The sequence below is a fragment of the Sorex araneus genome, chromosome 2, assembly GCF_027595985.1.
Source record: "Sorex araneus isolate mSorAra2 chromosome 2, mSorAra2.pri, whole genome shotgun sequence".
NCBI classification, from domain to species: domain Eukaryota; kingdom Metazoa; phylum Chordata; class Mammalia; order Eulipotyphla; family Soricidae; genus Sorex; species Sorex araneus.
In genome coordinates, this window is record NC_073303.1 from 94486580 (window position 1) to 94501818 (window position 15239).

The window sequence follows — 15239 nt, forward strand, 5'->3', positions numbered from 1 at the left end:
AGACATGAAGAATTAGTTACAAATGCATTCTGAAATGGCCAGGAAAACAGTGGAGTAAGAAGTGGGACCCAGGAACCTAGAGTTCTGATAAAATAAAGGTCCAAAACTGATGCTCTAGAAAGTTTTGTAGACTAATGTGAAATATAATGAGCTTATCTATACCCTAAAGACAATATGGGATGTCTGCCTTTTGTATTTCACAGATCATGAGTGGCTTTGGGGAAAAGTATCCGGGAGGGATATGAGTCATATCTCTGAAACCTTGAGCTGTTGACTAGACCCCAGGATCCTTAGTTTCCACAATTTAAACATGAGTACATGAGTACATTCCACAATTTAAACATGAGTACACCCCTAGGGACTCTTCTCAACTGACACCAACCTCCTCAAGAACAAGTATGCAGGTCCGGCTCAGTATTTAACTCAAGTTCTCTACTTATAAGTGTTAGTTCTTTTTCCTCTCTGCCAAAAAATGTATTCCCAGTGTCAGTATTTACCTTTCAAAGGAAGGACTTTCACAAAAATCCCTCCTCTATTATGGCTGATTTTTTTAGTTTTGGCAGAAGCGTTGGCTTCCTCAACTCACAATCTAGGGGGTCTTTTCAATTTCAAATCCATGACAGGCAATTATTTCCTATTCACATCCAATTACACTTCCCTCCACCGAATGGTCTTCCCACTCATTTCTCAATGCAGAACCTGTGTGGGTGGACATTTGAGTTCACTGAGAAAGTTAGATGGAAAGCCTGGAAATGAAATATTGCTGGCAACCACCATCAGAAAGCCTGGGGTTGCTTCTTCACTAACAGCATTCTTGTGTTCTTTGGCAAGAACTCCCTAAGTGAGCTCCCTCCGTGACATGGAAAGAGAGGTCCCCAGAGGTGTACAACCTGGGGCTGGCTATACTGGTCTTGGGTGTGCAGGAAAAGGCCCAGACAGCTCCCATCCTCAGCTTCATCTTATCCTCCTTCAAGCTGAACAACACTCTGAGTTTTCACCTGCATAAAACTGCACAGAATTTTTTCCATCTTCACAAATGTCAAAACACAGCTAGAGCCCAGTCTCCCTAGGATGTGAAGAGTCAGGGAAGGCTGCAAGAAATGGGGGCTCTGTCTTTGTGTTTCTGAAAAGTAGGAATGCCTGGGAGCTCAGAGATTCCATTCTAGCTAGAAGGGAAACAACTTGTTTACTTGTCCATCTTTATTTGTGGGGGGTCTCTAAAATACAGAAAAGGGATTTTCTTCAACTTCTTATTCATCCACTTCCTCTCCTTTGCCTATCTCTCTGGTTTCTGACACTTCCTGTCTTTTTATCACGTTGGTGCTGCCTTTCCTTCAGCCCATTCCCTTACCCTCCCTGCTTCTGTCCCTCTATCTGTCTCCGTAACCCTCTCCCTCTTCCTTCCTGTCTGTTGTAATTATTTCTCTCAGCTTCCTTTCTTCCATGAAGCGTAACCCTTGCACTGTACTAAATGCCATCCATAGCCGCGGCATATTGCGCCTCACCCTGAGAAGCGGATGGAACTATGTCTGTACTGAGACTGGGGCTCCTCTAGCACATGAGATCCTCCAGACATTTTCTCTCATTCTGTATGAAGGAGAGTAAGGCTCAGAACTACCAGTATTAGTTGATCCTAGACTCTGATATCTATTTTCTGCAGGTGCCAGGTATGTGCAGAGCAAGTTAACATTTCAATGGGCAACTGGGCACAGAACTCTCAGCCTGGCCACAGCCTTTTCAACATGATCTTGGTTTCCCCATGAGAACAAGGGTGCTATGATAAAAGGTCCTTTTGGCCCCCCCTCCCTCACCCTGGTTGCAGCATCTTGGAGTGACTGATGGACTCTCTGCTTCCCTCTTCAGAGGTTGCTGACGGCCTCTGCTGCGTCCTGACCACCCCGTGCCTCACTCAGAGCACTGCCACGCCTGCCCTGAGGGCTTCTGACTCCCCAGTCACCTTACGCCAGAAGACATTTGACTGGAAGAGGGTGTCCAGGTGAGGCGTGTGTGTGTGTGTGTGTGTGTCTCCTCTGTGAATATCTAAACCCCAAACTAATGTGACTGACCATAAACCGGTCAGCGATCACAGTCCCTATTGAAACCTGGTGACAAGTACCCAAGCAGGTGTAGTCACCCATTGTACTGTAGCCCAGCCCCAGAGGTGGGGCAGTAGGGACAAGAATGAGTCTTAGTCACCTGCATAGTTGTGGGCCCAACAGCTCCCCACCAAGAACCAGAGCCCCTCAGATGCTCGCTGAGTCCCTGTTGAGTGTTAGCACTCTATTTCCTGGCTGAAAGGTATCACCTTGACTTTTCTAATTGTTAGGATCTCAGAGAGAGTCAAACAAATGAATCTTTGGTCAGTTAAATATTTCAAACTCAAACTCACTCAGAAGATATGAGGCCAGCAAAAATCCTAAATTGGCTTGTTTTAAACCAGAGGGGGGAAATCTTCCATTGATTTATTTACTGGCTTGTTAACTATTGTCTGTGAATAGATATTTATCTGGGGCATGGGTTCTTTTATTGATTAGTCATTGATTAATCATTAAGACATTCTCTTGGCAAGTTCAAAGAAACAATTAAAGATTTGAACTCCTTGAAATGAATAAAACAATTATTCATTATAGCTGTCATAGAAAAATACCCAGAGTTGGGAAGATAGCGCAGGGGTTAGGGAATGTCACATGACCACAGTTCTATCCCTGTTATAAATGATACTCAAAGCATTGCAGGGTGCAGGCCTGGAGGTCCCCTAGCCCTGCCAGGATAGGCTGAGTAATCTCTAGCACCACTAGGCCAACAAGTATCGTGTTCTCAGGCCCTAGCATTGGACTACTCAGCCCAAGTTTGCTAAGAATTGCCAGGAGAGGGCCCCAGTGCATGCCCCAACAAAGAAATGCTCATTATAATTTAATTTATGGCAGGACATTTCAACAACATATAAAATGGTCAAATAAATTTTCTAAGATCACTTAATATCCACAAATATAAGAAGCAGAGGAAGGAGGAAAGAAATATTCACCAAGGTCTCCTCTCCACCTCCCTGTTTTCTCACTCTCCATCTCTATATGTCCCTCTGTTCTCCTCTATCCTCTGCCCCCATTTGTGCCACTCACAGACTTCAAGAGGACTCGGATCATGAGGGAGCAGGCCACCGCCTTGGAGTGGATGAGTCTCTTTTCAGCTATGGCCTCCGGGAGAGCATTGCCTCCTACCTATCCCTGACCAGTGAGGACAGCACTTCCTTTGACCGCAAGAAGAAAAGCATGTCCCTAATGTATAGTGGAAGCAAGAGGAAAAGCGCCTTCTTCTCCCCACCATACTTTGAGGACTAGCCAAGTATGGAGAGGTGGTGTGTGCCCATGAAGAGGAGCAGAGGTTCGGACTGTCCCCTGGTTCGCACAGAGAGCCATGCTTCCCCAGTCCTGGCGAGCCTCCTGTCTCTTAGCAGCCAAGGGAAGTCACATGGAGACAGGAACTCACATCTTCTCTAGCCACATCATCATGACCCAGGGAATCCCTGCCTAGGGTCTGAGCAGAACCATCGTGTCACACCATGTTGACTCTTGATGGAATTGAGCAACATTTCAGAAGGTCTAAGTGTATGTCGGTCTTGTTCTGTGTGTTACAAAAGACACTGATCTGCTCTCACAAGAAAGGACACAACACAAGGTGCATTCTCCAACAAGCCGTCCAGAAGGCCACATCCTGGGGGCATCAGAGAGATTTTCTGAATGAGAAAATGCCAGGAAGATGAGCCTGAAACTGAAGCTTGACAGGTGTCTGGATTTTCAAATTAGTCCCCCGCATTGAACTTTTTTAAAACCAATGCATAAAGAGAATCTTTGGTAGGCTCTCTCCCTTTCAAGGGAGTTTAGTGACACTAAGCAGAAACCTTCTGTGATTCAGCAGATGCCTTTGACCTACTCACACCCAGGCCACATGGCAGAAGCTGGAGTGTCTTCCTTCTGCAGCGAGCAAGGCACATAAAGGTCAGGGAGCTGCTGATGAAGAAACAGTAGGGTGGGCTTGAGACTGCAATCTTCATGAGGTCCCCAACTACGGCTTTACATCAGCACAGAATCAAGCTGTTTGGGGAGATACTAAGACTCCTGCTTCTATTGATGCATTGATCACTCATTCACAATTGTCCCCAATAGACACTGTGTTGAGTATGTGTAGGTTTGAGGCTGATAAAAAAAAGTGACTAAGCCCCAGGTCCCAGCAGTATAAATAGGGAGAAAATTGATATGCTGAAAAATCAGCTGAGTTGGGATAAAATAAGGGGTTACCCAGGAGTTTTTGTTTCAGCAGGACATCCAGAGAAGAAAGCTGGCAGACTTGAATAGGCAAGCACAGTTGGGTTCATTAGGAAAAAAGAAAATTGACAAGTTTGAAAGACTAATTCATCCAGTTATATTAAAAAGAGTCTGATGTTCACATGAATTAAAAATGCTGAGCTCTGGGAAAGAAGGAAGCCAGAGGAGCTAAATTCTGTCATGTTATTTTAAGAGATGAGAGAGAAAACACCGTAAAGATCTAAAGAGGTATTTATCACTAGGACATTCTGCTCCTTTTGATCCTGTCAGAAAGTTGCTACAGATGAATCCATGACTCATTCTTCCCAGTTGCACAGGGATTTTGGGGGGAGGAGGGCAGGGCATGGTCCCACTAACTGACTGATAGGAGAAGTCTGTTCCCTATATGCATTCCGGGGATCTGAGATCATGTACTAGTGGCCTGTGCATATGCATATTCATGCTGCCTGCACCGTGAGATTCCAGCATATTTATACAAGGAGACTTTTGTGGTTTCCTCAACAATCCCAAAGAAACTGGCTAATATAGGAAAAAGAAATGCAACTGTGTGGATCTGTACTTCCATAGCCAGGCAGATGACATCACAAGTTCCAGATATCTGTACAGTGTCCTGTGAATTAGTTTTCATTGTGATGGGTGGGGTCAGAACACTTGGGGAGTCCTAGGAGGGACTTCTACAAGGGGGAAGCATTATTCTTTGTTAAATCATGTATTTATTCCTGATTTAAATAATCCTAATAAATATTTAACTCTTGGAATTTAACTCTTGGGGAATCTTCTTGGGAAAGAGGGTGGGTGGTTCATTCAGAAACTCCTGTGGGTTATAATTTTCAACTGACAACGGCAGAGGTGAAGAGGGGCAATGAGAAATAGGAGCTGCACTGAGCAGCTCAGTTTCTCCTTGAGCTTCAGACTTCATAAAACTGGATTTGATGACTTTTGAAAGAGCTGAGCAAATCTGAAGGTGGGCATCGGGAATAAGAGTGAACATTTTTAGTGAGTGATTATGAAAAATTCTATATATCTTCCAGAGACTTTTGCACAGTACCTGGAATGCCCTAGCACATTGTTTTTCCAAGAATTTCTTTGTACAAATATTTTGGATATTTATTAAATACACTATTTTGGATACTTATTAAATATGCTATATGCTATCCTAGGCCCTGGCGTTATAGCAGTAAAAAAGAGATGGTCAGTTTATTTCACAGAGCATAATCTCACAAGCAAAACATGACACTACTATGACTGGTGCAGAAAACAGAATAGGCTACTGGATTGTTAATAAGCTCAGCAGTTATTTATTGTGATGTTTAGGAAGGACTCCCATGGGAAGTATTGGAGCTGAGGCCCAGGATGTGAGCAGTGAAAAACCATGCACACATGTAGGCAGAAAATTGGTAGCAGTAGGAATAGGAAGATGGAGGCAACTTCTTTAGGCAAGAGGACCTGAAAGGAGGCCAGGGTGTCTGGGGATGCATGAGCCAGAGGTAGAGAAGTCTGCCTGGAAGAAGGCAAGTCCTGTAAGGCCCTGCTTGGGAGAGGAAGAGTTATAGGGTCTATTCTGGAAGAATTGAGGAGCCACTGGAAGGATCCTGGTGGGGGAGTGATGGCATCTTGTCTTTGTTAAAAGATCACAATACTCACTGTGCAAGAGAATGAAGTTTTGGAATCTTAAGCCTGTATATTTATCACATGTTTAAAACTGCATATAGCTTGAGAATAAAGGGATGGGATTTTTATGTTTGTGCAAAAAAAAAATGAACAAAGGAAAAAACAGTTGGATTTGGGGTTGAATTGAAATGAAAGTAGAATTATATTACATAAGGGAAGGCAGATGTTTTCTAACATCCAATAGGGCCACAGGGATAGGACAGGCTGAGATGCTTGCCTTGCAAGGCTCTGACCTCAGATAAATACCAATCTTCATGCAGCACCACATGTTGCTCTCTTAAGCACTGCCAGGACTCATCCCTGAGCACAGAAGCAGGAGTAAGCTCTGAACACTGCTCTTTGTTGCTCAAAACCCACCCCCCAATCAAAAATAAACAATCAAAAAACACTATATAAGAGTACATTAAAGAGAAGACATGGATATTGAATCTACATTAGCTATTTAGGGACTGGAGCAATAGCACAGCAGGTAGGGCATTTGCCTTGCATGCGGCCGACCCGGGTTCCATTCCCAGCATCCCATTTGGTCTCCCAAGCACCACTAGGAGTAATTCCTGAGTGCAGAGCCAGGAGTAACTCCTGTGCATCTCCAGGTGTGAGTCCCAAATAAAACAAAACAAAAAATAAATTAGCTGTTCAATATGACATCAAAATATACTAAGTAAACTATGGAAGAACATAGATAAATCCATTTTATTTTGAAAATTTACCAATGAAACCTCCAAAATTGATATGAAAGTTGAATAGGAAATAGGAAAACTTAATGGAAGGTAGATTGGAGATACCAACAATACTACATAACCTTCCTGCCAGGAACACCAACAGAGTGTGGAGGAAATCTTAGTAAGTTTGAAAGAGTCGACATCACCCAAATCATGTTTGACAATAATACAGTGAAACTGGAAATCAATATGCAAAAGAATAAATAAAATTTCTATGAATCTAAAATTTAAAACCTAAAAAAATCCTTAAGAAGAAACCATTAACTAAGCAATAAAATATTAAAACTAAATGACATGTTGCTACTGCTCAAAAGCCTAGAGGTACTGTGGATACAATAGAAAAATGGACCTGTATTTCTTTAAGTATAGTGATCAAAGAACAAGGAATTAAAGGCAGTGAGATTCACTTTCAACTCTAGGATCTCAAAGAACAACAGTTTGTTAAGAAACTGTTGAGAAACAGAAAGTTAAAGGATAAGGGTAGATATCAAAAACAAAAAAGTGTTTAAAAATAGAAGATTTTAAAGAACAAAAACTTGACTCAGTAATATATTTATTATAAAACCATAAAAACACATAAAGGAAAATGAACATGACAAAAGGGAACGAAAGCAAAGGGTTGCAAGTTTGCAGTCAACAGAAGCTAGGAACTAGCCAGGGGTCAACAAGTCTCTTCCTTCCTGTTGACCTTAAACTCAGGGATCCTCCCAACCTCAGCCCTGCAGATGAAATCAAGGTCCTAAGAAAGCAAAAGAAACACCTAAAAGGAACATGGAGTCAGAGGGGTAATCAGGGCCTGTTGGGAAATGCTAGGGGAAAGAGAAAAAGAAAAAGAATACATTTTTATTTAAGCTGCTTTAGGGTTAGTACTCTTTAGAGTAACTTAGCATCCTGTTTTTTTTTTCAAACTGGCATAAAAGAAATAAACTGGCTATTATTTGCAGATAGTAAGAATGCACTGATTTCACAGAAAACTCAAAGGAACCAAAACACAAATCATTAGATGGGACAAGGATACTCAGCAGATTTGGAACCAACCTAATCCCCTGCAACAATATTTACCAGCTGGCAAGTTCAGTAGAAAATAAACTATTTCATAATGCTCATTAAGCCATGACACATGCAGGAATTTGCTTCACCCGGAGCCCACAAAATTATATGGAGAAAAGTTCTAAACTTCATGAAAAAAAACTAAAAAGACAAAAATACTATGTTCATAGTTGTGGTAATGATATGATTCATGAGTAGGGAATTTATTCATTAATTTCTTTGAGAGTGCCACGGATTGAACTCCAGTCTCACACAGGCTGAATGAGTGTTCTTACCATACATCCTGCCCCATGGATGCAGGATTTTAATACCATAAAAATCTGGATATTTTTCTGAAATGAATCAAAAAATTCCATGAAACAAAAAGCAAATTCCCATCAAGAATAGTTTTTAAAAATCGGGGCTGGAGAGATGGCACAGCTGATAGGCATTTGCCTTGCAAGTGCTTGACTCGGGTTCAATTCCCAGCATCCCATTTGGTCCCCCAAGCTCTGTCAAGAGTAATTCCTGAGTGTATGAGCCAAGAGTAACCCCTGGCTACTGGGTGTGGCCCACAAAAAAGCAAAAAAAAAAAAAAGAATATCTTTAAAAATCAATAAAGTTACTCTAGAATAATTAAGGAAGCTTCAAAGTCCATGAATAGCTAGGCTGGTCAACTTTGATCAAAAAAGGAGTGCACCCACGCTCTGAGATGTGTGCAGAAACAGGGGAAAACAGGAGTCTGGGCCAAACCACAGTCTCCTCCCATTAGTCTCATGGAGTTCAGTGTGATCATGGGTACCTTCCTGCAGCAGGCACATGCTCAGGATGGTGGGTTCTCTGAGGACACATGCAGATACCCAGCAAAGCACCTGGGTATAACAGAAGTGGTATAGATATGTTAGAAAAATATCCAGTGGGTGAAACAAGGCAAGATTCACCTAAAGAATGCTAGCCATCATTCAATTTTAAGAAATGGAGAGAAGCTTGAAACATAGGTACTGGTTCGTAATAGAGGGGGCGATGTTGGGAGGAGGACTGAACTTGCCAATCCAACCATAACAGAGGAATATTCTGGAGTTCTCCTAGGTGCTAGCCAGGGAGTCAGAGAGGAGAGCTCATATGGGAATGGAACAGGGAAGGAGACAGTACTATTTAACCTAGAGCCATTTCCTGGAATCTGGAATGGAGAATAAATATGGAAAATTGTGACGACAGCCTAGGAGACCAAGACAACTGTTTTTTGGGTTTTCTACATCACTTCACAAAGCCTCTGTTTCTCTTAAAATGACACAAGGGTCAGAGCCATAAAGTATATACTTGTAACAGTTTCTGCTGGTTCTCAGGCAGTAAAGTATCCCTGGACATACTAGTGTTTGGAGTTGCCTTTTCTTGTTAAGAAACCAAAGCAGAGCCAGAGAGATACAGCAAGTGAGATGTTTGCCTTACATGCATCTGACTGGTTTGATTCCCTGAGCACCACCAGGAGTAATCTCTGAGTGCAGAACCTAGAATAAGCCCTGAGCACCATCAATTGTGGCCCCAAAACAAGGAAGGAAGGAAGGAAGGAAGGAAGGAAGGAAGGAAGGAAGGAAGGGAGGGAGGGAGGGAGGGAGGGAGGGAGGGAGGGAGGGAGGGAGGGAGGGAGGGAGGAGGGAGGGAGGAAGGAAGGAAGGAAGGGAGGAAGGGAGGGAGGGAGGGAGGGAGGAAGGAAGGAAGGGAGGGAGGAAGGAAGGAAGGAAGGGAGGGAGGGAGGGAGGGAGGGAGGGAGGGAGGGAGGGAGGGAGGGAGGGGAGGAAGCAAAGCAGCTTAGATCTTGAGTTCCCAGGCTACTTTACAAACCTTATGTCAGCTTATGTTGGGATCACTTCTTTGGTTCTTCACAGACAGAAATTTTTATAGCAGTCTTCAAGCATTTCCTGTGGACCGGGACCCACTCCCAGTAATACTCAGTCTTGGGGTATGGCCCCAAGGTTAAGGTTCAGGCTTAGGGATACAGTACTGCTCAGGCTCTCCCCAGTCCAATCAGACTGATTCCATACAAGAATCAGGGGTGGACAGATAGAACATTGGATAAGGCACTCGCTTTTCATGTGATCCATGGGTTCTATCCCCAATAGCACATATGGTCTCCTGAGCACTGCCAGGAGTGATGTCTGAGCACAGAGTGGGAGTAAGCCCTAAGCATCCATGAGGCAGGGTGTGTGGTAGAACACACATTTTGCCTGTGTGAGATTGGAGTTTAATCCTGGCACCACACAAAGTCCTTCCCTCCAAAAAAAAAGGGGGGGCAGGGGAGGAAAGAAAGAAGTATCACCCAAGGTTAGGATCTTAAAATTTGCCTGTGTGATTCCAAGTCTGAACTCTATTTCTTGTACCCTGAAACCCCAGTTACCAGAGAAGCAACCTCAGGAACCTCATAAAGTTGGGATATAGGGTTTAGCTTTAGCTTGTAGCCCCTAAGGCAGTTCCTTTGGTGTGTGTGTGTGTGTGTGTGTGTGTGTGTGTGTGTGTGTGTGTGTGTGTGTTGCTGTGTGTTCTTAAGTAGCACACTAGACCTCCCAAGCTTAAATTTCTTATCTCTGTACTGGAAATAAATAAAGATGCCCATGTCAACTAATGTGAGAGATCTATCAGCTAACACAGTGAAACTACTCTGGGCCTTGAAGCCTACTAAATAAATAAACAGAAGCTATTGGTTAGTATAGGAGCCCATCTTGCCTAATATTTCAATAGTTCTGGTCCCAAGATTTGCAGAGATACTGACTATTTTATCCAAGGATATATAACCGACTCACGTTCTTTCCCCAAACATCTGTTGGTAAAGAACACATTTAAGAACTGCTAATATATTAAAGTATTTTAGTTCTCTCGATTCCAAATAATTTCACATGCAACCCCGAAATCACTGGGAACAGTTGTTCAAAGCTGCCTCTAAATGACTAAAACAGATGGAGAGTTTATTTTTATATATACTACCATTTGTTAAAACACATTAGTTTTTGAAATTCCTCAAACGCCTAAGCTCTCCAGAATTTTCAAAAAGAAAAGAAAATTTTGCCTTGTGGACCTCCTGGAAGGTTCACTGGGTATCTTCTGGGTCCCAGTGAGTGTCTGGTTTCTGAACAGCCCTGGGAAATGCCTTGAGAATTAACTAAAGTCAGGAAGCCCTGTTTTCCAGGAATGGAAAAATTGTCTGTGCCCACAACTCTTGTGACTAAGATGACTCTACAAAGAGGGGCAGATGAAGAGAAGTCCCAGTGAAAGGAAAACACAGACAACAATCACCAAAAACTGTGGTAGAAGTAGGAGATAGGGATTAACTCATGGTTCCCTGAGCACATTTCCCCATTTATACATGTGCTCATTCAGTGCCTGGATGCTAGTCATGGGGTATGTACTTTGTTGTAGTATTCCAGCTTTCAAGAACAAGCCACCCACTCCCCTTTCTGAAACTTACAGACTTGTAAGAGAGACAAATGTGTCAGAAGGGATAAATATTTATGGTGAGGAAAACATGCCCAAAGTTGTATCACAAAGTAATGGCAGCAGGAGCCTCACATAAAGAATATCTGGTTATAGGCTGAAGTCTGGAAGAATTTCCTTAAGGGTGAGTAGAACTGACCAAGAGGAAGATAGGAGAGTATGCTAAGCAGAAGTGACACGGATTCTTGGAGGATTTTGAGGACTGAAAAACTCCTGATTGAAGTAGAGAGATGCAGAGAGAAGTGGTTTTGCTTCTTGGTGCTATGGAGTCATGATAATCCAGCATATTCAGCCTGTATAACAGGATTCCAGACCTCAGGAAGACCAGACAAAACTGAGTTATATTACCTGGCCATAACCTTCATCTTCATGGTTCTTTATTTTCTCCAAATTTGTATTAGTTAATGGTCCCTTTGATGCTTTCTGGGTCTCCAGTATTGCTTCTCTTAAATCTATGTTCCTCTTAGCTCTAACAGAAGGCTTGCTAAAGGATAGAAACATTCTTTTTTTTTTAATTTATAGTATCAAATTTAGCTTTTAATTTTTTTTTTTTTTGGTTTTTGGGTCACACCTGGCGATGCACAGGGGTTACTCCTGGCTCTGCACTCAGGAATTACTCCTGGCGGTGCTCAGGGGACCATATGGGATGCTGGGATTTGAACCCGGGTCAGCCGCTTGCAAGGCAAACGCCCTACCCGCTATGCTATCACTCCAGCCCCATGGATAGAAACATTCTACTTGCTTGAAATTCCTTTGATAGTACAACAATGTTCATAGGCACCCTACACATAACAGCCCAGGGTATAAAAACAGTCCAGACATTCACACACAGATGAGAAAATAAAGGTAATCAATTTATTTCATGGTAGAATTATCAGGTCTTAAAAAGAAGTGCAATTCTGATATGGGCCACAACAATATCAACCAATATGAAAGACCAAGGCTAACTGAAATGAGCTCAGACATAAAAAAAAAAAGGTCTTGTGAATTCACTAATAGTGACGTACATGGACTAGATCATTTCACAGAGACAAAAAGTAGAGTAGAGTTTTCCAGGGTCTTTGAAGAAGAGAGAATTAATAAAGGGTTTCTGTTTGGGATGGTGCAAAGATTCTAGAATGATGTGTGACAATGATTGGCAACATCATGTATATACTAAACAATGCTAAATGTTCTAAATAAACAAACCAAACCACCCAAATTCTTCAGTAAATCCCAAGCACTCAGAATAAAACCCAAAGTCATGGGTGCCATCTGGTATTCTTCTGACTCCCAACCTCCAGGCTACTGTGCACTAAGACCCTGACCTCCAGCTATGTCATAGAACTGGCAGACCTGAGTCAAGAGCCACACTTCCTCTTGGCACCGGAACTCTGCAGCCTAAGACTGACTGCATTGAGAGCACCTCTCTTAGGAAGTGCTCCCCCACATCCCTTATTCATTGTAATGGGGCTACTTCTTGAGCTTCCCCCAGACCCTCTTGATAGATATAGAATGATTGTACTCTTCAGTGGGATATAAAATAACATAATAGGGGACTAATACCAAAACATAGTAGAAACAAGGGCCAGGAGGGTTAATCCACAGTTGGAAGCTTGCCTCGAGTGCTGGGAGCAAAGGCAGTTGGGATAGAGAAGGAACCACTATGACAAAGATAGTTGGAAATGATCACTTTGGATAATAACTGCATGCTGAAAATAGGTAAAAGAACAAACAGGATAATGTCTCAGTATCTATATTGCAAACCATAATACCCAAAAGGAGGGGGAGGGAGGTAGGAAGGAGAAGTAGATGAAGAAGAGGGGAGAGAGAGAAAGAGAGAAGGAACATCCCTGCCATAGAAACAAGCTAAGGGGTGTGTCATGAAGGAAACTGGGGACATTGGTGGTGGTAAATGTACACTGGTGAAGGGCTAGGTGTTGAAACACTCTATAACTGAAATCCAACCATGAACAACTTTGTAACACTGAACCTTGCAGTGATTCAATTAAAAATAAAACTACTAGAAGCATGTGTTTCCTCACATCCTAAAAGGCATCCTCAGAACTAGACATGGATTATTTTAAGACATTTACAGCACTAGAATAGTAATGACAAAAATTGCACAATCAATAAAATTAGAATCTAATGGATGACATATTAGTCATCAGTGTTTATGCTATGGTCAACGAGGTTATTTCTTCCATAACAATTATTTTCATCAGTACAATCATACAGTCATCATCTTTATCATCACCACCATCATAATCATCATCTCCACCGTCATCATCATTACCTACCTGGTACTTGATTGTCCAGTAGAAATATGACAAATGAGTTCTATCCTTTGCTTTCATTCAACAGTCAGCAATGCCATTGTCTAAACATTTGACCTCATGTACTTCCCACATAGCTTCTGAGCCATGCAAATATCTGCCATTACTTTAGCATCCACATAGCATATGAAAGTTCCAGTTTCCCTACTTATCTTCATATTTTGGTCAAGAGAAATAACGATGAGGTAGAAGGAACCAGGGAGAATAATGTATCAAACAATGATGTTCTCCAGTGCAATGCCACCAGGGCTGAACCTCAGGGGAGACAAAGTGTAGACCATTGAAGAAACCAGACAGCTAACAAGAACCTAATTGCAAATCCAAACCCATGCAAGATCAGGGCAGCAACACTGGTAGTTGATGAATGTTCTCTCAGTCCCAGCTCTCTCCTTTGGGTGATGCTATTGATTAGCATCGTATTGGCTAGAGTTCCCTCTTATTAATTTTTCACCAACCAAAGGGCTTTCCATCCTACCTTTCCTCCTATATTTCTCTGTTGACAGAAAGGCAATCAAAGATCCAGGCCTTAAAGTCTTACTGAGGTTTCACTTCCAGGAAAGAGAAATGCTTTATAGTCATTTAGTATTACTAGGAACTTAGGCACAAAGGAAATAGCGGAGACAGGATACACACTTAGGACAAAGGAGATGTGAAAACACAGGAACAGAAGCTGGATGTCTTCAAGAGGCAAGGAGAACCACCTTGTCCAGCAGCTTCTTCAGCAATCACTAAAGTGGGACTCGCAACAAAATAGTGGGGCTCACCATTAGCACTGCTCTCCGGAAGAGTCTGGAGTCAGCAGCTCTTGTGAGAAGGTGGATACTTGCCACATCGGCTCCTCCACGGTCTGCCGCCAGGGACACGCGTTGGGGGTCCCCACCAAACACACTGATGTGGGACTTCACCCAAGTGAGAGCAGCCACTTGGTCCAGGAGACCCCAGTTGCCACTCACCTCACCGGACCCTTCAGAAAGAGGAAAAATCCTTTTAACCCTGTTGCAATGTGAAATTTAAGCATCCTAGAGCTGAAAAAGTGCAGAGTTGTTCTGGAAACTGGGAATCCTGTTTCCACAGATCAGGGCTGGTACTTTCCAATCCAGTGTGGGACATAGGTCAGAGCCTGGGACTGGACCCACTCAGACACAGCTTCTAACTCCAGTCTTGGCCAGACAGAATACTCTGGACTTGTCACTGCATCTCTCTGGGTCCTTTAGTTACCCTGTCATGGACCAAAGCAATTGATAGAACATTCTCCCAGGTTAGATGCAGTGCATGAGTGTACAGACCACCTGGCACAAGGGCAGCAGGAAATGGACTTCCTACCTCACACCTTCACTCCACTATGGGTGGATCTCCATGTCTTTACTCCAGTACAAGCAGGGCCAGCCTGAGACTCTGGATCCATTCTCCTCCCACCATCTCATCTTGTGGAACCTTCAACAGCATTTATCTAGGGCTGGGGATGTATTTCAGGGTACAATATGGGCCTTGGGTGGGTAAGGCCCTGGATTTGACTCCCAGTGCCACAAAACTAAAAGGAAGTCCAAATAAGCATTTAGCTGAGTGGATCTTTGTTTTCTTTTTTTTTGGGGGGGTGCGTGTCAGCACACCCAGTTATGCTCAGTGTTTACTCCTGGCTCTGCACTCAGGAATCACTCTTGACGGGGACCTGAGACCATATAAAGTATCGGAGA

At 42.9% G+C, this 15239-nt stretch overlaps 2 protein-coding genes across 4 annotated transcripts in view; one reads left to right on the plus strand and one right to left on the minus strand.

Moving 5' to 3' along the window:
- SLA (Src like adaptor) overlaps positions 1-5074 on the plus strand; it is a 71825-nt gene extending 66751 nt beyond the window's left edge. For all 3 annotated transcript variants that reach the window (XM_055126735.1, XM_055126737.1, XM_055126734.1), the window contains 2 exons: positions 1864-1996; positions 3122-5074. In XM_055126735.1, coding sequence (XP_054982710.1) covers positions 1864-1996; positions 3122-3338 — 350 coding nt within the window. In that variant the 3' untranslated portion in view covers positions 3339-5074. The remainder of the gene's footprint in view (positions 1-1863; positions 1997-3121) is intronic.
- TG (thyroglobulin) overlaps positions 1-15239 on the minus strand; it is a 252528-nt gene that overhangs the window by 92306 nt on the left and 144983 nt on the right. The window contains exon 42 of the mRNA XM_055126733.1: positions 14310-14509. Coding sequence (XP_054982708.1) covers positions 14310-14509 — 200 coding nt within the window. The remainder of the gene's footprint in view (positions 1-14309; positions 14510-15239) is intronic.